The sequence below is a fragment of the Prunus dulcis genome, chromosome 6, assembly GCF_902201215.1.
Source record: "Prunus dulcis chromosome 6, ALMONDv2, whole genome shotgun sequence".
NCBI lineage: Eukaryota > Viridiplantae > Streptophyta > Magnoliopsida > Rosales > Rosaceae > Prunus > Prunus dulcis.
This window is the reverse complement of record NC_047655.1, coordinates 23,849,383-23,871,044: the sequence shown is the minus strand read 5'-3', so window position 1 is coordinate 23,871,044 and position 21,662 is coordinate 23,849,383. Positions and strand designations below refer to the sequence as shown.

Here is a 21,662-nt window from a genome sequence, read left to right as displayed (position 1 = left end):
ATGATGAGTTGGATGAAGTTGGACGAGGATCTTGGTCCTGATCGTGGGGACGACAACTTCCACACAGATGATGAAGAAAACCAAGCACACAGGTCTTGTGAGCAATATGAAGCCGATACCGAATCCGATATCGTTAGAGCTCCCTCAAGAAATCTGTCCCAAAACTCCATTGATGTTAATACTAATGCATGGCCTCAAAGCTACTGGTAAATTCTTCATAGACTACAAGACTATCTGTATATAAATATGTGTGTATAGTATTTGCTTTCTTGTAACATGGTTTGTCGATGCAGATAAGATTTTCATATTGCTAAACTGTGAATATGTATCACGCATTCAAACAAGAATTAACATATATTAGCTAGCTTTTCGTATAGTGCTTTTTTTTTTCAATGTTAGAATCCACAAACCTCGACAAGAATTAACCTAAACAATTGTCCAGATTCACCATATCCTAACATGTTTTTCTTCATTTGGGTTTCATGATAAATTTTAAGCCTAAATGTAATATTATATATTCTTAGTGATTGAAACATTTGGTAACAAAAAAGACTAAGAAACAACTTCGTAATTTTTTTTTTTTTCAAGAGGACCTTTACTATGGAGAGGGGCGATAGTATACTAAACTCACACACACTATACGGATGCTAAGACTTAAATCCAGAACCTTTCTTGGAAGGAGCAAATGCTCCAAACCACTACACTAATGGGTCTTTTGCAAATAAGAAACAACATTAATAAGTTGGCAACATCAAATGTCTTGTAATGTATCCTTATGTCGACTTTTTCCTTCTTGAATATGTGCATGAAGGCAATCGATTGACATGTACACAAGTGTGACGCCTCCTTCCCTGGGGTTCCTAGGCGCGGCGAGTTTGAATTCTTTGTCTACACTTGACAAGCGGCACTCAATATCTGATTCTGAATCAAGCACCACAAGGCTACTCATTTCTCAAACCAGTTCGGACAAAGAAGTGCCCCCCTCACCTTCCCAAGCTGCCAAATTCTCCATCTACTCTTCCTGCGCCTCAAAAGGCTCCCTCCCTGAATTGCCCCCACCCAAGGAACGCTGCTGTTCATTTTCCCAAGCTGTACTCAACGGTAATAACAATCAATTTTCATGGTAGATTAATAGCAGAGAATGAGTTGCCACTCTGCAGTTTCTAACAGAGAATTTCATCATTTTATTATGCAGGAACCAATGTTCTATGTGGGATAGGACTTCTTACAACCCCATATGCAATAAAAGAAGGAGGGTGGTTGAGCCTCATACTACTTGCTTTATATGGTGTCATCTGTTGCTATACTGGAATTTTGTTGAAGAGATGCTTAGAAAGCTGTCCCGGGCTCCGAACCTACCCGGATATTGGCCAGGCTGCTTTTGGCTCCACTGGTCGTTTTTTCTTATCTGTAAGTCTAACTTACGTTGATAATGTTTATGTTGTCAGACTATGGATTCAATAGTCCAAGATTCATCGTCTTGTGATTTTTGGATTCACATCACAAATTTATCATTTGAGCCATGCATGTTTCTATATGTTTGAAGCAACACTGACACTTGGATTTGGGCCATGCAGATAATATTGTATCTAGAACTATATGTAAGTGCACAGAACTCTTAGTTTCCTTTATGCCTCCCTCTTTCTAATATACATTAAAAGTTAAATGCCTGTGTGATGTAGGGTGCTTGTGTGGAGTTTTTGACCATGATGAGTGATAACTTGGCCTCAGTATTCCCAGACACCCAAATGACACTTGGTGGAATCCATCTTGATAGCCATCATATCTTTGGCATCACAGCAACTCTTGTAATTCTTCCAACTGTATGGCTTCAAAACCTTAGTTTGCTCTCTTACCTCTCAGGTTTCATATTCTGATCACTTATCTTAATCTATGTAAATCTTTATGCTTTCAATGTCACAATGTTGAACATCTAAGCCCTAGAAAAGTTGTACAATTGAACCAATGTTTTCAGTTGGAGGAGTGCTTGCATCAATCCTTGTGGCCCTTTGCTTGCTGTGGGTTGGGGTGGTGAACCAAGTTGGATTTCATCACAGAGGACCAGCCTTAAACCTTTCAGATATATCTGTCACCATTGGTATCTATGGCTTTGGCTTCGCCGGCCATTCGGTCTTCCCAAATATCTATACCTCCATGAAAGAACCATCACAATTTTCAGCAGTTCTAATAACCAGGTGAGGTGACCAACATTGGCTTTATTTAAAATTATTTTTTTTCCTGGTTTTAAAAATGTGACAAAGTATTTGACATGTTCCTCTGCTGCAGTGTTACATTTTGCTTTTTCATATACACTGGGGTAGCAGTATTCGGCTTTCTAATGTTTGGAGACTCCATCCATTCTCAGTTCACTCTAAACATGCCCACACAGTTTGTTGCTTCCAAAATTGCAGTCTGGACAACAGTATGATTTAAGAAACTTGGTTCTGTTTTTTCCCGAGTTTCTTTTTTATTGACATATATATTTATTGGCTCTTTTTCTTTTCTTTTTTTTGGGTCTCTTTATGCAGATTGTGAACCCAATGACAAAGTATGCCTTGACAATGACACCAGTGGCTTTGAGTGTAGAGGAACTCTTTCCCGAAGCTTGGACGGGATCTCACTGTGTTTCGATTTTCGTTAGAACACTTCTAGTTTCATCCACTTTGGGCGTGGCAATGAGTTTTCCATTCTTTGGTAAGCATATATGTGTGTATTTGTGTGTGAGAAGTTCAAACTGTTAAAATAAAAGACGTGTTTTTTACTCTACTGGCTATCAACTACTAACAAAATTCAGCTAGTGAACAATTTTGATTGACAATCGAACAACATAACATATCACATAAAAGAACATTTTTGCTTAAAATAAAAAGACAAGGCAAAGTTCTTTGAATATAAAGTGTGGCGTCTACTAAGCTGTTCATTTTGTCAACTGGACTGCAGGCTCTGTGATGGCATTGATTGGATCCTTAGTAGCAATGCTAGTGGTGAGTAATTTCTTCATAAGCCCATTCAATTGCAGGATAGAGGGAGCCAGTCGATTGGCAAGCATGATTGAGTGACCGACTCTCTCTATTCCGCAACTGAAGCTCTTTATATATATACACCAAGATTGCACGCAGTTCATTAATGAATTGAAATCTTTTTCTTGTTTTTTTTTTTCTTTCTATTATTGCTTGACAGGCAGTTGTTTTTCCATGTGTGTGTTATCTCATCCTACTCAGAGGTAGATTAACTAAACTGCAGGTAAGAATCACAACCCATTATTGTAATTATTTCTCAATGCAATTAATTTATCAGAAAGTTTCTGCAATAATGCCTCTTTCACAATATTTCCTGCTCTAATTTTCAGATTGCAACTTGCATTCTGATCATAATTGTGGGGGTGGTGTGTTCTATTATTGGAACATACTCAGCAATTTCAAGAATAGCTGACCAAATGTAATTTAACACATGACATTCTAGCCTAAAGCTAAAGGAGGGAGACTAGTCACGTGTCGTTTCGTTATTGATTTGTTGCACCATGTAATACAACCATTGTACTGTAGACTTTCAACACATAGGAACAAACAACCCAATATGTGACATTCAGCTAGCTTTCTTATTACACAAAATTAAATGAACTTGGTCCTTTATATGTTCAATAAAGGGGGTTCATTTGGTTCCAACAAAGTTTAGTAATGCAAGAGCCAAACAGGACTTAGCATGCATCAAATCCATTTGTGGAGAAATGGAAACTAGTGCCCAAGCAACGTTTCAATCATGCAAGCAACAACACTACTGTTCCTGCCCTCAAACAATTCAGCATTACATGTGCAACCGACCGGAGGCTTTATGTTTATAGCATTCACAATTTACATTGGTTGCCTCACCGCCGATTTTGGATTTGACAATGAACTATTTTAGTGGCAGCACATGAACACTTAATCTAGTTTATATATTTATTTGTTTTGGCAAAAGGTACGGAAGCTATTTGGCTCAATTAGTGAAGAGTATTTGTCGAATTCACCCAGATATCTTGTATCGATGCTCAGTGTTGTACGAAGTAGCGTAGTGCCCTATATTTGTAGGACCAATACAAGAGAGGACCCTTTAATGGAAGACGCTATAACTTGCCAATAATACTATGACACACATAATAACATTTTCAATTAATATAATATATTGGTGCTAGCTTGAGAGGGGCTAGCATAATAACATTTTCCCGTTGCAATTAAGTTTTTCTCGTTTAATTGGGTGGGGCCTTAAGGGCAGATGTCAGGTGCTAGCTGTCCAACTCACAGCCTCACAGAGCCTACCCCCGGCCAAAGGAGAGGAGAGCCATCAGTTCAGTCATGTGCAGCAGCCCTTTAAAATAACTTCAAAATTCAAGAGTACTCCAAGTTCCAACCAACAACAAGAAAAAGGTAGCTCCATGCTTTTAGCACGAGGATGCCATCATCGATATCATTCAATTATTCTTGCTCTATGTAGAATTAAAACCTAACCTTATGGTGAAGCGCACAACACAACTCAGAGATATGAAGAAATGGTGATTCGGATGAATTATTTTAGGGCTTTGATTTGGAATTTTTTTTAAATAGAGTATTTTAGGGTTTAATTATGAGTGAATTATAATGTAAGTTTATTAATGAAAGTCATTTGTACTATTGAGTTTAGTATGTAAGTTTTACACAGCCGATTTTTGAATCCTAAAACCATCACTAAACACAAAACTTCGAGTGTAGGAGTAACTGCTCTTAATCACTCTACATAGCATATTTTAAAGGCTACATAACATAATATAGTCAAGTCAACTTCCAGTAAAAAATGTGAATCATGAGAACCTTTTTTATCAAACAGAGCCTTTGGAAGTCACTGACAAATGGACAGAAAATTTTGTTACAGAAGCCAATGAGCTACACAAATGGAAGGCTTCTTCGAAACTACATAAAGATCTACCAATGTAAAAGAGAAGATAAAAAAAAGTGTGCAAGCTTAACTGACATGCACCAAACTTGACAAAATAAGGTTGTTTGGTGACATGGTCCAGCGTAAGTGTAATTTGTATGTAACCACACCAAACGACATCGTTGGACACTGTCGTTTTGATCCTCGTCTACCTTATAGATCTCACCATGTGTGGAAGCAAGCAATATCTTTTAAGCAGCAAGAAAAAACTGCTGTCTCAGAAGAATCATATTCAGAGTCTTTTTTTTCTTTTAGTCTGTCCCCAAAACACAGGACACTCCACATTCAACCACATTCTGCTCATTAATACATACCCTTCACTCCCTTAACCCAAAACACCATCTTCCACATTTTGCCTTCCATTTTAAGCTCCTTTTATATTAAATCACCATGAAAGCCTGCATTTTCTGGAACCGTCTACAAAACCCATGTCTAAAGTTTCAATCTTTCATCTTCTTCTGCTCTGTCACTGTCCTCATTTGCTTCACGGAACCGAAACTCTGCTCCCCTCAAACCCAAACACTTGTCTTACCCCTCAAAACTCAACAAATTCCATCTGGGTCCCTCCCAAAGTCCCCAAACAGGCTTCCCTTTCATCACAATGTCACCCTCACAGTCTCCATTGCAGTGGGAACGCCTCCACAGAACGTTTCGATGGTCATCGACACTGGAAGCGAGCTCTCTTGGCTTCACTGCAACAAAACCCGAAACTTTAACACCACTTTCGACCCGACCCGGTCCTCCTCCTACTTGCCCGTCCCGTGTTCGTCGTCCACCTGTACGACCCGGACCCAAGACCTCACCATACCCGCTTCCTGCGACTCCAACAAGCTCTGCCACGCCATTCTTTCCTACGCTGACGCCTCGTCCAACGAAGGAAATCTCGCCTCCGATACGTTTTATATCGGAAGCTCTGGAATTTCGGGTTTGGTTTTCGGGTGCATGGACACAACCTTCAGCTCCAACACGGACGAGGACGCGAAGACCACCGGGTTAATGGGCATGAACCGCGGGTCTCTCTCGTTCGTTTCCCAAATGGGGTTTCCGAAATTTTCATACTGCATTTCGGGTTCCGATTTTTCGGGCCTGTTATTGCTTGGAGACTCTAACTTCTCTTGGATCGCGCCGTTAAATTACACCCCATTGGTTCAAATCTCGACCCCATTGCCGTACTTCGACCGCGTCGCTTACACTGTCCAGCTTGAAGGCATCAAAGTTTCGGACAAGTTGCTTCCGATACCGAAATCGGTTTTCGTACCGGACCATACCGGGGCGGGTCAAACCATGGTTGACTCGGGAACCCAGTTCACTTTCCTTCTCGGCCCGGTTTACACCGCTTTGAGAGACGAGTTCTTGAACCAGACCTCAAAGATTCTCAGCGTTTTGGATGATCCAAACTTTGTTTTCCAAGGTGCCATGGATTTGTGCTATTGGGTCCCTCCGGGTCAACCGAGGCTGCCGCCGTTGCCTTCTGTGAGCTTAATGTTTCGGGGGGCCGAAATGAAGGTATCGGGTGGCCAGTTGCTGTATCGGGTACCGGGTCAAGTGAGAGGAAATGATACGCTGCATTGCTTCACATTTGGGAATTCTGACCTTTTGGGCGTGGAGGCGTACGTGATTGGTCATCACCATCAGCAAAACGTGTGGATGGAATTTGATCTCCAAAACTCTAGGATCGGTTTGGCTCAGGTGCAGTGTGATTTGGCGGGTCAGAGATTCGGTCTCAGTGTATAGTTCCCCGCGCTTTGATGGTCTGGGTCCCACACATCGGAGCCTTTAATTGGACGGTTAGATTACGTGTGTAGCTAAGGACCGTGGTATTTACAGTGGTGTGGTCCTGTCGACAATATTATCGTCCTCTTTGGCCCACCGTCAGATGTGCGGACCATTTTGATTGGGAGAGGAGAGTAGATTAAATAGATCATAGATGTAGTAGGATAAGGATTGAGATTTGGTTAGGGAAGCCTTCGCGTTTACATCAACGGTTGATAATCGTTTATTAATTATCTTAAATATTACTTGAGAATTGTTGTAGAAACTTATTTTTACCAATAATATTAATGTGTAATGGATAGTTAATTTTGTGAAAAACAATTTCAGACGCAAAAATGTAATATTTTATTACAGTCCTGATCTCTTGGACTACAGGGGTCCAAGAGATTTGTGATCACTCACCGTTGGATGTAAATTCAACGGTTCACTCACTCTTATACTCCTTTTAAAAAACCTTTTTGAACCATTAAATTTACATCTAACGGTGGGTGACCACAAATCTCTTGGACTCCTATGATCCAAGAGATCGAGACTGTATTAGTTTACACTATTATTCAATTTTCATAAAAATTATAAAATTTCTTTCCAATTTATTTTATTAACTATTTATATGTGCGTATGTGTTTTTTTGTTGCAATGTGTAACTTTATTTTATGTCAAAGTTATTACAATAAATATTTTTAAAAAGTACCCCCAAAAAAAATCAAATATATGAAGAAACGTTATTGCTTGAGAGACCATATTGATAACAAGAATCAATTTGTGGTGTAAAGTTTGTCCCCATTTTAATGCGAAGTGAACGACCATCCAAGACAACAGTACATGGTTTGCTTTGCCTGCCCTTTAACATCCTATGTTTTTCGACCAAGATTGGTCCATTACCATCTAACCTTTTTTAAAGGCAATGCAATCACTGTCGTCTTTCATGTAAAACGTGTGATCGGTAATTTTTTTCATACATATGAGAAGGAAATTCAAACTTAGGATGACATCTCTCAATAGTAAGAAGAGAAAAATCATTAAATCGAGTACTAGTTTCTGCGTGATTTGTTTGTTTTAGATGACGAAAGCCTTTACAATTTGTAAAGGATATTTACAAGGCCCATTTATTTATTTTTACTGCAAATTAGAGCCCATTACTATGTTAGCATTGATAGTTTGGCACTCTGTTCATGTGTCCACAACATTTTCACATTGCCTTTTATTGATAGCATTCTCTACTTACTTTTTTCTGAAACATAAAACAAGCTGTTGAACAATGTAAAGATATCACAGTAGAAACTTGGTAAAATATGTCAGTGTTCGACTACTAATAACACTGAAGTTTTATGATAAAACGTCACATGTGTTGGACTATGCATGTGATTAAGTTAGAAATTATTGGTGTTAAATCATTTAGTAGTATCGGTTGTCACCAATTATTTTGAAAAGAGCTCTCTATGACATGTCTAAAAGTAGCACCACCAATGAATCCTTAAATCAAAACAATAATCATTCTCAAACTGCGGCAGTGATTTGATCTGCCATGGATGCTTTTCAAATATTGGCTTGGTGGGAAATCAGATCAGATGTGGATTTTCTCCAAAGGACTAAAAGCATAACACAAATTTAAAATCCATTAGCATCAAAGTTGTTAGGGTTGTACAGTAGGGTTAACAAACGACAGCTAACAAAGATGGTGTAAGACTTTCCTTCATTTTCCTTGATTAGCAAGTATCAAAGGTAGGAGGTTGAAGGCTACCAGGCAACCATGCCCATTAAACCCCTTTCTCAAATCCATCCCTTTTCTTGATTCAGATTAACGCTATTTTATCTTCCACCAAAGAAACGACACCAATTGCTTTCGTTGTAATTTGACATAAATACCCATGTAACCAGCAAGAAACTGTTCATTTCAGAGTGTAATCTGTAAGGGGCATTCCAGGAACACCAAGTGATACCGTTAAGAGGAACAATTAATAAATATAATCTGTCTTGACCTGCACTCTAAAGTAAAACATGACCAGCAGCTTCTAGCTTAATTTCAAACATGTAATTTGTTGCTGAAGGCAGAGGTTTTCTGCAACTGCAATGGAATCTCACTCATCTCAATCAATCACCTAATTAACAAACCCTACTGCACAATGCTAGCTTCCTTACCATATAAAAAGCCGCATTAATTTGATGTTTCTTCATCCATTGAACTCCAAGTCACAGCTTTGATATAATATTTACTCGATAAAGGTTAAGCAGAGAGATCAGAGAGATGGGTTCTAGCCTTCTTCCATCACCAGCCTTTTCCATGGCTATCCTCTTTGCAGTTTGTGCTTTTTTATGTGTGTTTCCTGAGCCAGCACTTGCAAAGCATGCAAGGGTTACCAGGCACTACAAGTTTAATGTATGTATTGCATTTCATGTACAGAGTTTAATGTGAAATTGAAACAGATTGGTTAATTAAGGGATTGACTTTGTCTGGTTTTTTATTGCTTTGCACAGATCAAGTCACAGAATGTGAAAAGGCTTTGTCAAACAAAGAGCATTGTGACTGTCAACGGGCAGTTTCCGGGGCCTCGGATCATAGCAAGGGAAGGTGACAGGCTTGTGATCAAGGTGGTCAATCATGTTCAGCACAACCTCACCCTCCATTGGTACCCAATTCTTGTCTTGTGATTTAGCTTTGGTTTTTTGCATGATTTTTTCAAAGTTTGAATTGAACATCAATGCTGACTAAAATTTGGAGAATTTACAGGCATGGGATCAGGCAATTGAGAAGTGGATGGGCAGATGGTCCTGCATATATCACTCAGTGCCCAATTCAGACAGGCCAGAGTTATGTCTACAACTTCACCGTTACTGGCCAAAGAGGCACCTTGTGGTGGCATGCACACATCTCCTGGCTTAGGGCAACTGTCTATGGACCAATTGTCATTCTCCCTAAAAGACATGTCCCTTACCCCTTCCCCCAACCCTTCCAAGAAGTTCCCATCATTTTTGGTAAATGATCAAGATCATAATCATTGCTACAAAATCCAAACAATTAAGACATTAATTATAGCATTAAGCATGAAACTTATATTGATTTGCAGGTGAATGGTGGAAAGCAGACACAGAAGCAGTCATCAGCCAAGCCTTGCAAACAGGGTCGGGACCAAATGTCTCTGATGCTTACACCATCAATGGTCTTCCTGGGCCTTTGTATAACTGCTCAGCCAAAGGTATTTACTAATTAATATCATCTAATTCAAAATTAGAGAATTTTTTTGGATTATAAGATAAACAATCTGCAATATTTTAAGCAGATACATACAAGCTCAAGGTGAAGCCAGGGAGGACCTATCTGCTGCGGTTGATCAACGCTGCACTCGATAATGAGCTCTTCTTCAGCATTGCCAATCACACACTCACTGTGGTTGAAACTGATGCAGTCTATATAAAGCCTTTTAAAACCCAGACTGTTCTCATCACACCAGGACAGACTACAAATGTTCTTCTGAGGACCAAATCTAAGTCCCCAAAGGCCACCTTTGTCATGGCAGCTAGGGCTTATGTCACCGGCCCGGCGGCTTTCGACAACTCAACAACCACAGGCCGACTAGAATATGAAACATCTTCTGTCAAAGCCAACAAGAAAAAGCTCCCTCTTCTCAAACCAGTGCTTCCAAAGCTCAATGACACATTGTTTTCCATGAACTACAACAAGAAAATCCGTAGCTTGGCCAATGCCAAATTCCCAGCAAATGTCCCAAAAGCTGTGAACAAGAACTTCTTCTTCACTGTTGGCCTGGGAGTAAGCACATGCTCAAAGAACCAAACATGCCAAGGCCCAAACAACACTAGAGTAGTAGCAGCCATCAACAATGTGACATTTGTGCAACCAAATACAGCTCTTCTCCAAGCCCACTTCTTCAACCAATCAAAGGGTGTATACACCACAGATTTCCCAGCCAACCCACCATTCAAATTCAATTACACAGGCACTCCACCAAGCAATATTGCTGTGAGCAGTGGCACGAAGGTGGTGGTGCTGCCTTTCAATACTAGTGTGGAGTTGGTTCTGCAAGACACTAGCATAATTGGGGCAGAGAGCCACCCACTTCACCTCCATGGCTTTAATTTCTTCGTGGTGGGCTTCGGTTCTGGAAACTTTGATCCCAAGAATGACCCCAAAAAGTACAACCTTGTTGACCCTGCTGAGAGGAACACCGTTGGCGTGCCCTCTGGTGGGTGGGTTGCTATACGCTTCCTTGCTGATAATCCAGGTAACTTTCAATTCACGTGTTATGTTGTTAGGCTGTGAATCTAAACATACATTTAATAATATATATATATATTCACGGTCCGACAACATAGTCTATGGTTTATTTTTTCTAACAAACATCATTAAGTTGGTCACCTGATTGATAAAAAGTTGAACATTTGCTGTTAAAAGTCTTATTCTCATTACCTCTTTTTTGGGTGTCAATTATGATTATGCAATCTGATTTCTTTTCTTGGTGATGCAATAGGTGTTTGGTTCATGCATTGCCATCTAGAAGTGCATACCAGCTGGGGCTTGAAGATGGCATGGGTCGTTTTGGATGGAAAGAGACGCAATCAAAAGCTGCTTCCTCCACCATCCGATCTTCCCAAATGTTAATTTCAAATTTTGGTCAAGATTTGTTTTGTTTTGCTTTCATTCTTTTTGCCCTGTTGCTCCCCTTAAAAAGGGTCATAAGGCATTTAGGTTATGTAAGTGTGATGATTCAGGAATGTTCCAACTAAAGTTTCCTACCCTGTGAAAGAATTGGGTTAGGGTTTTGACTTGTAACGCCATTCAATTATTGAATTGAAATGCAATAGAAATCTTTTTTCTTTTAAATAATATTGTCCTCTTATGAACTCTTATAATTTTGCCATTCAATTATTGGGTTAGGGTTTAAAATTCATACCATTACATGCAAGCCTGCTTCTTTGAATGTCAAACATCTCCTGCAAATATTTGTGCAATTGGCATATCTTTGTTTGATCGATTGTAGTTTTGAGTTTTTAAACAAACGATACCAAAGATGGTGTAATCGAACTCAAAATCTTGGAGGTAAGTATAAATATTATTAATCACTTCAACAAGTTGTGTAACGTGATACTATATGATTCAGACTAGCTACCTTTAACATAATTGTCATTATTAGTGATGTAATTTTCTATTTGTTGCTTGCTTACCCAATTTGGGGTTTGGTATTGGTAATGGGTTTGTTAGTGTTGTCCCTTAGGAATTTGTTTCTTTAATTCATTCACCAAAAATAAAAACAAAAGAAAACAAAAAAGGACCATAATAAATAAATCATTAATCACCTATAATATTGTTTATTAAAAAGGGGTAATTTTGTAAACCAGAAACAACCGGCACCTTCTTAGATTTACAAACCCGTCACCGAATCACCAACCTTCAAAAACTCGCATTTTGCCAGCTGAAAACGACACACCCCCCTCCCGGGAGACGCCGTCGTTTTGACGCCGGTGCCTCCGTCACGCCCTCAAACCCCAGAGAACATTCCAGACACAATGACGCGAAGCCTCAGCTTCTCTCTACCCGTAACCGTCGTCGTTTTAGCCATCGCCTACATTTACTTCTCCACAGTCTTCATATTCATAGACCGTTGGTTCGGTCTCATGTCGTCGCCGGGCTTATTGAACGCCGCCGTTTTCACCGGCGTGGCCCTCATGTGCGTCTTCAACTACACCGTCTCCGTCTTCAGGGATCCGGGTCGGGTCCCCTCCACGTACATGCCCGACGTCGAAGATTCGGGTAACCCTATCCACGAGATCAAGCGCAAGGTATCAAATTCATGCTGTTTCTCTCTTAACGTTGTGTCGTGTTTGTGGGGAACTAATTTCTTTTTTCATTTCTATACGATTGGATTATTTTTTATTTTTGGTCACGGCAATTTTCTGTATATGTTTCAAAATTGTGGCTGGAATTTTTAATTAATATGGTTATAATGTGTTTTGGTGAATTGGGGTGTTTTATTTCTATAGCCACTGCATAAAAGCAGGGTGCTTTAGTTTTGATTGACTTGTTAGATATGTTATATGAGTTTATGGGATGCTGTTCTTTGGTGATTACTTTAGCTGAGCTAATTTGGAATCGAGGGGAATCAGCAAAATAACATTTTGCGTTTGTGTTAGTAGGCAATTCGCATAAGTGATTGAGTCACTTTGGATCCTGGTTTAGTAAAATTTTATAGCCATTGCTTACGTATATATATACACACATACATATATTTGAAAAATAACAACAATTATGAAGGAACTAAAAGGAAAGATGTAATTTTGATAGACAATGAGTGAAACGTTTTTCCCGAGACAGTAAAAACATTTGAACTTTTAAACTTGTAATGAAGCTGCCTAATGTTGCCAAGGAACCTGTAGATGATGAGCAAGTAGATAACTTGGGATGCATGCTCCACTCTAAAAGTCAACCTTTGTTCTCTAGGGGGGAATGCGTGAATTTTGCATTTCAGACCTTTGGAAGTCAGATAGTGTCAAGATTTCAGTACATCCATCTCATGGTTTTCAATGTTCATTACAAATATAATTAAGTGTCATTAACTATATTTGCTTTCTATAAATCTGTGAAAGCTTTGTTTTTAATAATTGCTAAGCCATGATGGACATGTGGTTCCAAATTCCAATACTTGTTATTTTTGCGGTCTTTGGATGGCATTGTCTTACGTCGGCTTCTATTTTCAAAAGGAAAGTTCAGAAACATGATTACCATTGTTTGTCAGGATCTTTAATCTCCTATACAAGTCTTGAAATGTTAAACAGGAACCAAAACCAATTCAATATGGTTGGCTTACCCTTGAATCCCCTGTCATTCCTCTTGGCTTACCCACGTTCCAGTTTCCCTAACAACTGAACAATGTTCTCACTTAAATTGAATAGGGCCAACTCATGTGTCTGTCGGTATGCTCGAATGCTGATGCTCACGGGGTATGATCTTTGTACATATGCACAGAAATCAATGGCAAATCTATATCGGGAAAACTAACCGACTCTATCTTCAAATATTCACTTCTATTTTTAAACCTCTCAGATTTTGTCATTCAGACTTAGCTGCACCACCTAATCAATCAGTTTTTGCATAAAATGCCAACTTTTCTTTGCTCATATGTCTGCCAGTATGCTCCAGCACTGATATTCACCGGGTACATTAATGGAAAATATATATTTGGAAAACTAACTAACTCTATCCTCCAATGTTCACTTCTAATTTTTAGCCTCACATTTTGTCATTCAGAATTTGTTGCATCTAGTCACTTGTTACGTAAAATGCCAACTTTTCTTTTGGTGGCAATAGCATTAGTGGACATCTGGAGGTTTGTGTGATCCCCCAGTTGAGTGAACGAAAACATCAAAACTGAAATGTTATTTTGTTCTTGATAGTATACTGTTCTCAAGCTAGATTTCTGTTATGTTGCCACATGTACTTGAACTCTTGTGGGAACGGATGCCATGGTTTGAGCTGGAGATAGACCCCTTGGGTTAATACTTTTGTTTTGAAAAAGATAATACCGCCTTATCTTGTATTAAGAATTTACTGTTTTTGTATCCGTTCTTTTAGATTTTTAAATTATGTTCTGTAGCATGTGGAAAGAGACTGATAATGTTTGTAGCTCATATGACCTTCTTTTTATTTCTTTCAATAAAGGTTTCATGTGAAGTGTTTATCCATCATAATTAGTGTTGTTATTTAAATAAATAAAAATAAAAAAATTACTGGAGATTGGAATAATTCCTAGAAACATGTAATATTTACTTGCAGCAGATTATAGAGAAGTGTGAGCCTTTGCTTCAACATTATTATTACTTTTGTTGTTTTATTTAAAAAAACATCATAGTTTGGAACAATTCTTAGGAACATATAATCTTTATTTGCAGCAAGATAGATTGTAGAAAACTGTGAGTCTCTGCGTCCTAGATGACTGTTGGGTGGAATGGTTTTGCAGGGAGGGGATTTAAGATATTGCCAAAAGTGTTCTCATTATAAGCCAGCTCGAGCACATCATTGTCGTGTGTGCAAAAGATGTGTTTTGCGAATGGTATGCTTTATCTATGTTAACCTTTGATGCCTTGTATGTCCTGGATAATGTGTTAAAGTGCTGCCTCTTGGTTGTAAAGGACCATCATTGCATATGGATTAATAATTGCGTCGGCCATGCAAACTATAAGGTCTTCTTCATCTTCGTTGTGTATGCTGTAATGGCATGCGTCTATTCCCTGGTAAGTTATTATTTTATTAAATCCAATTGGACTTTGACTCTTTTTTTTCTTTTTCTTTTTTTCTTTCTGACTATGCTGTAATTGCATGCATTGACTGTTCTTTTCCATTATTACATGGGGAACTTTGCCATTTTCCTTTTGAGTACCATATGTTATTTTTGGAGCGCTAGAAGGCAATCCATTTGAGTGAAAAGATGGTGAATGTTTAAGACATAATTTTCTTTCCTTTGTTTTATTTGTTTCATTATTTTCAATTCTGGATTGACACTTAAAATTTTCAGGTCTTACTCATTGGTAGCCTAACTTATGATCCTGAAAAAGATGAGGAACAAACTGGAGACTCTTTTAGAACTGCATATGTAAGCTTATGTGCTGGGTTTGTATTTGAGCCTTGCGTGCTAGACAGTATGCTTAACCTTTCTTTTTTTGTTCATTTTCAGGTCATTTCTGGGCTGTTGCTAGTTCCATTGTGTGTGGCACTGAGTGTTCTTTTAGGTTGGCATATCTACCTCATTTTGCAAAACAAGACCACAATTGAGGTTATTAGGAATTAACAAATTGTATATCACTGTTCTGCTCTTTGGTGGAAAACCTGATTTTGATATCTGGACCGCTATTTCATAGCCATTTCTTTTTCCTTCTTTCTGGCAGTACCATGAAGGAGTGAGAGCTATGTGGCTTGCAGAGAAAGGAGGGCAAATCTATTCTCATCCATACGATCTTGGTGCCTATGAAAATTTGACAATGGTATTTTTCCTTTCTGTTCTCCTTTCGTTCGTGAAAAATATATGTACCCTCTTAAAGGCTTTGGGGCACTTAGAGAGGGTTACCTTCCAGTCCAAACTCGTTTACATTCATTTATATATTTCTTGTTTCTCTTTGGTTGGAATGTATCTATTATGGTATTATTTGTTATTTTTCTACTCTATTTTACACATCCATTACATTCAAGCAATGTTTGACTGCTGTAGGTACTTGGTCCAAATCCCTGCAGTTGGGCACTCCCCGCATCGGGACATATTGGATCTGGACTCCGCTTCCGTACAGCCTATGATTATGCTTCTGCTGCATCAATGTCAGAATGAAGCTTTCTCGATTCATCATCTTGGTTTGCATTGGTGAGAACAAGACTTACCAATGTGACGGGTTGGATGGTCTGATCTTGTGATGATGTCCAGCACTCCTTTTCCATTGTCCTCCTAGGAGTCGCTCCAAAAGAAGAAAAAGTCATTTCCTTTGTCTCCTACTAATGGAATTATGGTCTAGGAGTTCCTGAAACTGTTCGCTTCTGTTACACGATTTTGGGGAAGCAGTTGAGTATAGGGTCCTTGTCAATAGCCAAAACTAATCAGTGTTTGAGTAGCTAGATGCAGCATATGAGGGTTACTTTTTTTCCTTGTCTTGGGGTAGTTACTTTGAACTATAGTTTACAGTTTTACTTACAGCATGGTCTCAGCTGATAGGTTTTGTACAGAGAGGGAATCAGCATCCCAGCTTACCAACCAAGGCACCTTTTGTAGAGGACACAGCGCGGGGTGCCTGTGTAACTTGGAAGAGTTGTAATCCTTTTGTAACGTGAAAATAATAAGAGAAATGGTGCTTTACTTCTTGTTTTTGCTGAAATGTGCTGTTATTTTTACCCATGTCATATTTTCCCACCCCAATTATTTCTGAATAAATACTCTTCCCACCCTAAGTCTATCAACACACCATTCTTCTTCCTTCATATATTTTTTTTCCATAAACCCTGTCCCCTTTATTTTACCAAAATCTTACCCATATTACGTAGGTTAGTTAGTATCCGCCTGTTTTTTGCACCAGACTTTGATCCTCCTCCTCGTACAATAGAATAATTTAGATTTTTTCAAAAAAGTTGTATTTCTTGTACAATAGAGTAATTTAGATCTTTTAAAAAAAGTTGTATTCCTCTCGCAGTCCTTAAACACAAAAGTCAACCTATCATCCAAATACACTAGAGTAATTTATGAGGTGTTTATTAATCAGGAATTGTAATTCTCATTAAGAATTGGAATTCTAATCAGGAATTCAATTCTACCTATAGAGGATTTCTACGTTTACTTCACATCAAGGAAGTGAAAAGTAAGTGGGATTCACACAAACTTAGGAACTGAATTTTTGATTTTGGTGGAATTCAATTCTTAGGTAGGAGCTGGTATTCTAAAGGCCAGTTTGGCATTGTTGTGCTATGAAAATAATTGTTGTCAAATTTGATATGAGAGAAAGCAGTTTTGCATTTGGTAAATTTTTTGTTAAAAGTGTTGTTGGTACTGATTCTCGCATAATCAGAAAATGATTCATGCATAACCATTATACCCAGTAATTCTTCGAAACTGATTCCCGCATAATCAGAAAATAAAAGCACATCATTAGATGCTTTCCCTTATAGCTTTCTCTCACAACAATTTTGAACAATAAGTGATTTTCTCATATTTTACTAAACAAGCTAGGCTTCCCTTTAAATTAAAAAAAAAAAATCACTTACCAACCCAAATAAGCAATGTCAAATAGACACTAATTTCCAAAGAACGAACTCATTAGGAATTCATCTTTTGTATCCATTATATCATCACACAATTTTCAAAATTCTAAATATGTCATATACCTTAACCCAACAATAAGGACATTTTAGTAATTAAAACTACTTCTATCCCAATTTTAAATGGTTTAGTAAACAACTTTAATAGGAATTTGGAATCTAACTTCTCTCAATCTATATGATTTAGTAAACAACTTCAATAAGAAACCGAAATCTAATTCTCCTTAATCTAACTTTCCCTCAATTCAATTAATCTCCAATTCAATTTCTTCTAATCCAATTACGATAACTAAACATATTATTAATGTGATAATGTGCATAAATGATGGGGGTGCTGGTAAAAGTGGAAGTGGGGCTTTAAAAAGCAAGGCAATTCGCGCCGATCCACGTGGAGTCAAAATGGCTCTATCCGACTCAAGCATTACCCACGCTAGACGTCCATGCAAACGTTAAAACGCGCGAAAACCATGGGGTGGACCATCAGTAGATTTGCGGTAAAAATCTGTCTTGCAATGCACGCGCCACTTTTGAAGCGTAGATAAAGTTTCCACTTAAAAACTAAAGAGAGATGAGAGAGAAAGAGAGTGAGGAGGATATCTATATTTCTTCCGTGATTTGTTCGTATACACCACCAACTGAGCAAACATTTTGTATTATTTTTTAGTTCTCTCTGGAACTCACCGAGTTTGTCTCTCTGGTTCCAGATGGAGACCTACGAGGAAAACCCATCTCAAATCGACAGGTTTTGATTTCTGGGTTTCTATTTTCTGCTGAATTTAATGCCTTTTTACTCATTTTAAAGATCATTTCTTTGTTTGTTAACTGTTAATTGTTACTGTTTCTGATTTGATGAAGTAGATGAATTTGATCCCATAGCGTTTAAATGATGACTTGTTTTGTTGAGTTTCAGCTGCAAAGTAGCTAAATTTGGAGTTGTTATTATCATCTAGGATAGAATTTAATGCAAAATGTTTTTTCCCCAAATATAAGTAGTTAGTTATTTGGATTTTAAAAGGGGCAATTTTGAGATAGAGAGAAATTGGATCTCCTACTGTCCCATCCTTGGCCTCACTTGGTCACTGATCCAAACACAAAATTGATTTATTAATTTTTTTTCAACCATAAGCGGTCTTTACTCATTGCTAGTGTGGAAATAGTCATCAGACAGTATAATTTTACTTGATTGCTTGCTTGCTGGGTGGTGTTTGGATTGGATGACCATTCAGTTTGCAGCTTGATGCATATTTCATACCCTGATTTCTTCTGAAAAGGACGTGAATTGAGTTTACTTCTGATTGCTTTTATGCCTTTCAGTTCTGTGACTATAGCTATCTTAGGGGTTTTTTTGGGTTAAAAAGCTAGGAAACCTGAAATTTTTTACAGTTCTTGTTTGCCTAAGTCATTGCTAATTGCAGGTTTTACTCATCCTTGTTCTGCTATTACTATCTTAAACAGCTCACATGTCATGAGTGTTCTGAAGAGGATCAAGAAAAGAAAATTCCAGGCCGAGCAATTGGGCTTGCCAATACCAAAGCACAAATGCTGGGAACGAATTTTTCCTTCTGATGAACCTGTCTCCATGTTTGATGAAAATCCGGAAGTAAAGAACATGCAGACATGTGCAACGAAGGGAAAAGTAGAGAGAGTGATCCTGGATGGTGGGTCTGAATCTGAATCAGGAAAAGGTAGCAACAGTTTTGCCGGAGATTCTGATTCTGCAACATCGGTATATGTTGAAGCTAAACTAGAACCGGTGTATGCAAGGGCATGCCTAAATGACAGGCCTTCCACTTCATATGCGAATGAAGTGCATCAACCTACATATCCTGATGGTGAAATACAAGCATTTGAGAATTATGACGAGCACCTCCAAGAATTTGGAAACCAGGTGGATTACATTTTCTCAGAATATGGAGATGACTGCATTGAGCAGTGTAAAGACAAGGAATTTGAAGATGTTATATACCCCATTGGTTCGAACACAAATAAATACATACTTTCATCTGGAAGATGGAGTGTGAATCAAGATAATTCAGGTGTCCTATTCAAAGTTTCTATTTGACAAGTTGAGAATAAAATGATTATTGCTATGTGTCTTTACATGTGGTATCTTTGTTTTATCATTTACTGAGTGGCATAACATTTTCATTGTTGTGTATGCAGACGTTCAATCAGCTAGCAAGAGGAAGCCAACCATTGATCAAGAATTCGAGCAGTATTTTTCCACGCTGATGCTGTAGAACTCATTGCTTGGATGTGAGCAGCAAATGTATATAGTTTTTCTTTGTCGTTTGTATGTGAATCATGTAACCAGTTCATATTTTGACCAGCATTTTGTTGTATATTATGTTTAATCTGAAACGGGTTTTGCAAAGCCTCTCCTCTTCTCGTTTTAGCTTCCTTGCATCTTAAATTTTATTATATTTGTCTTCTTCTATTGGTGTGGAAGCAAATTGATGCTTCTGAGAAGAAAGATAGTTTGGCATATTTGGGAGCAAACCATTTTCTGGTGGCTGATGTTACTACTTACTAGCAAGCAATGTGATAGGCCACATGGTATCTATACTTGTACTAAACGACCTTAATGGAGTAAATTCGACAGGCCCTTCTTTAATCAATTTTGTTATTCAAATTCTACCATCATGAGCCTGCCAAATTCCATGCCTATCCAATTTTTTATTTATTTATCAACCGTGCCTATGCCATTCAACACGTATGTTTCTGCAAAATTATGCAGACTTGTTTTTAATCAAAAGTAGAACTTCATTAACCTTTAAAATAAAGTAACAACCATTGAGTACAAATAAAAATACATGAGTATAATAGTGTGGCTTCATTAAAACCTTGTCATAAAATAACTTCAAAGAAGAATTAAAACCTTACCATAAAACAACCTCAAAGAAGAAAAAGTTCGTTTCAGAAAAAAAAAAAGTGCCACAGTACCTTCGACAAGAACAAAACAAACACAAGCCTAACCCGATTCCCTATTTTTATCAGAAATATGCAGATTTAAATAATAAAAAATATTAAATTAAATTGTGGGTTCGATTGTTTCCATTAGGTGGGGTTTGGAGTCTATCCAGCATTATGAGTCAAAAATTAAAGTTAGCATGGAACGACACTCAGCAGAACAGAACCCATCCTTTATCAAAAAAATACAAACAAGAAAAAAAAAATGTCATTAAATATTGAATATTACACCATGAGATATATAAACAGAGAAAGAGAAAATCCGTGGTTATTCTTTTGATGACTCGATCATGGATGTAGCAAAAGAATATGATCATTAATCATCATATGTAGTTATAAGTTAAAGGCCTTGAAAGAGGAAAATTCAATAACAATCACTCAACATGAGGGAAAAAAAAGAAGAGGGAAATCCGGACACATGGTCAGTCAAACTCAACACTTAGGAAGATCGGACGGCGGTGGTGGTAACTTCTGGTTCGGTTGCGGCCCATCCTGAACGATCCACGCCATCCTTAGCCCCCAGCTTGTGTGAATGTCCAAGTGACAGTGCATAAACCACACCCCTGAAAACATATCGACAAAAAGCAAATCGTTAATGATAATGTCAAAATTCTTTTCTTTAAACAAAATGTTTAGCAGTTTTGATTAATAGTTCATTCATTTTGTTACTATTTTAATATAATTCATCTCGCACAGTTTGCAATGTTATGTTATTAGATTGTCAATCATATTATACCTGGATTATCTGCGAAGAAACGAATCGCAATCCAACCACCAGCTGGAATACCAGCAGTGTTCCTCTCCGCAGGATCCACCAGATTAAAATTAGCAGGGTCCTTAGTTGGATCATAGTTACCAAACCCACGTCCAACAATAAAGAAATTATACCCATGTAGATGGAGAGGGTGGCTCTCAGCACCCAGAATGCTAGTGTCCTGAAGCACCAGCTCCACACTTGTGTTGAAAGGCAACACCACAGCCCTTGTGGCATTGCTCACATTAGTGATATTTGGTGGTGTTCCTGTATAATTAAATGCCACAAGTGGCTTGGTGGGAAAATCTGTGGTGTAAACTCCACTGGACTGTCCAGAAAAATGTGCTTGAAGCATTGCTGTTGATGGCAGAGCAAAAGAGAAATTGTTGACTGAGGCTGCAAATTTCAGGCCATTGGGTC

At 38.2% G+C, this 21,662-nt stretch overlaps 6 protein-coding genes across 6 annotated transcripts; 5 read left to right on the top strand and 1 right to left on the bottom strand.

Moving 5' to 3' along the window:
• Positions 1-3,511, top strand: LOC117632572 (amino acid transporter AVT1D). The gene is made up of 11 exons (XM_034366099.1): positions 1-206; positions 812-1,101; positions 1,196-1,410; positions 1,578-1,601; positions 1,683-1,863; positions 1,976-2,195; positions 2,287-2,422; positions 2,529-2,694; positions 2,941-2,984; positions 3,181-3,243; positions 3,350-3,511. Exons 1-11 carry the CDS (start codon positions 1-3, stop codon positions 3,440-3,442), a joined length of 1,638 nt encoding a protein of 545 aa, XP_034221990.1. The 3' UTR covers positions 3,443-3,511.
• A 1,389-nt stretch (positions 3,512-4,900) lies between these two features.
• On the top strand, positions 4,901-7,041 carry LOC117631677 (aspartic proteinase PCS1). Its single transcript, XM_034364955.1, has one exon. It carries the CDS (start codon positions 5,338-5,340, stop codon positions 6,679-6,681), a length of 1,344 nt encoding a protein of 447 aa, XP_034220846.1. The 5' UTR covers positions 4,901-5,337; the 3' UTR covers positions 6,682-7,041.
• Positions 7,042-8,857: 1,816 nt separating this feature from the next.
• LOC117632959 (laccase-17-like) lies at positions 8,858-11,537 on the top strand. The gene is made up of 6 exons (XM_034366609.1): positions 8,858-9,097; positions 9,196-9,347; positions 9,449-9,693; positions 9,786-9,914; positions 9,999-10,958; positions 11,205-11,537. Exons 1-6 carry the CDS (start codon positions 8,966-8,968, stop codon positions 11,333-11,335), a joined length of 1,749 nt encoding a protein of 582 aa, XP_034222500.1. The 5' UTR covers positions 8,858-8,965; the 3' UTR covers positions 11,336-11,537.
• A 538-nt stretch (positions 11,538-12,075) lies between these two features.
• Positions 12,076-16,584, top strand: LOC117632380 (probable protein S-acyltransferase 16). Its single transcript, XM_034365837.1, has 7 exons — positions 12,076-12,513; positions 14,688-14,780; positions 14,860-14,961; positions 15,243-15,320; positions 15,402-15,500; positions 15,613-15,708; positions 15,933-16,584. The coding sequence occupies exons 1-7, from the start codon at positions 12,241-12,243 to the stop codon at positions 16,044-16,046; spliced, it is 855 nt and encodes a 284-aa protein (XP_034221728.1). The 5' UTR covers positions 12,076-12,240; the 3' UTR covers positions 16,047-16,584.
• Positions 16,585-18,113: 1,529 nt separating this feature from the next.
• Positions 18,114-19,913, top strand: LOC117633215 (protein FAR-RED ELONGATED HYPOCOTYL 1-like). The gene is made up of 3 exons (XM_034366932.1): positions 18,114-18,260; positions 18,974-19,554; positions 19,682-19,913. Exons 1-3 carry the CDS (start codon positions 18,223-18,225, stop codon positions 19,756-19,758), a joined length of 696 nt encoding a protein of 231 aa, XP_034222823.1. The 5' UTR covers positions 18,114-18,222; the 3' UTR covers positions 19,759-19,913.
• Positions 19,914-20,678: 765 nt separating this feature from the next.
• On the bottom strand, positions 20,679-21,657 carry LOC117630504 (laccase-10-like; the record flags this gene model as incomplete). Its single annotated transcript, XM_034363211.1, has 2 exons — positions 20,679-21,051; positions 21,225-21,657. Coding segments are annotated over 2 exons (564 nt in total), but the record flags the coding sequence as incomplete, so codon positions are not given.
• Between the last annotated feature and the right edge of the window lie 5 nt (positions 21,658-21,662).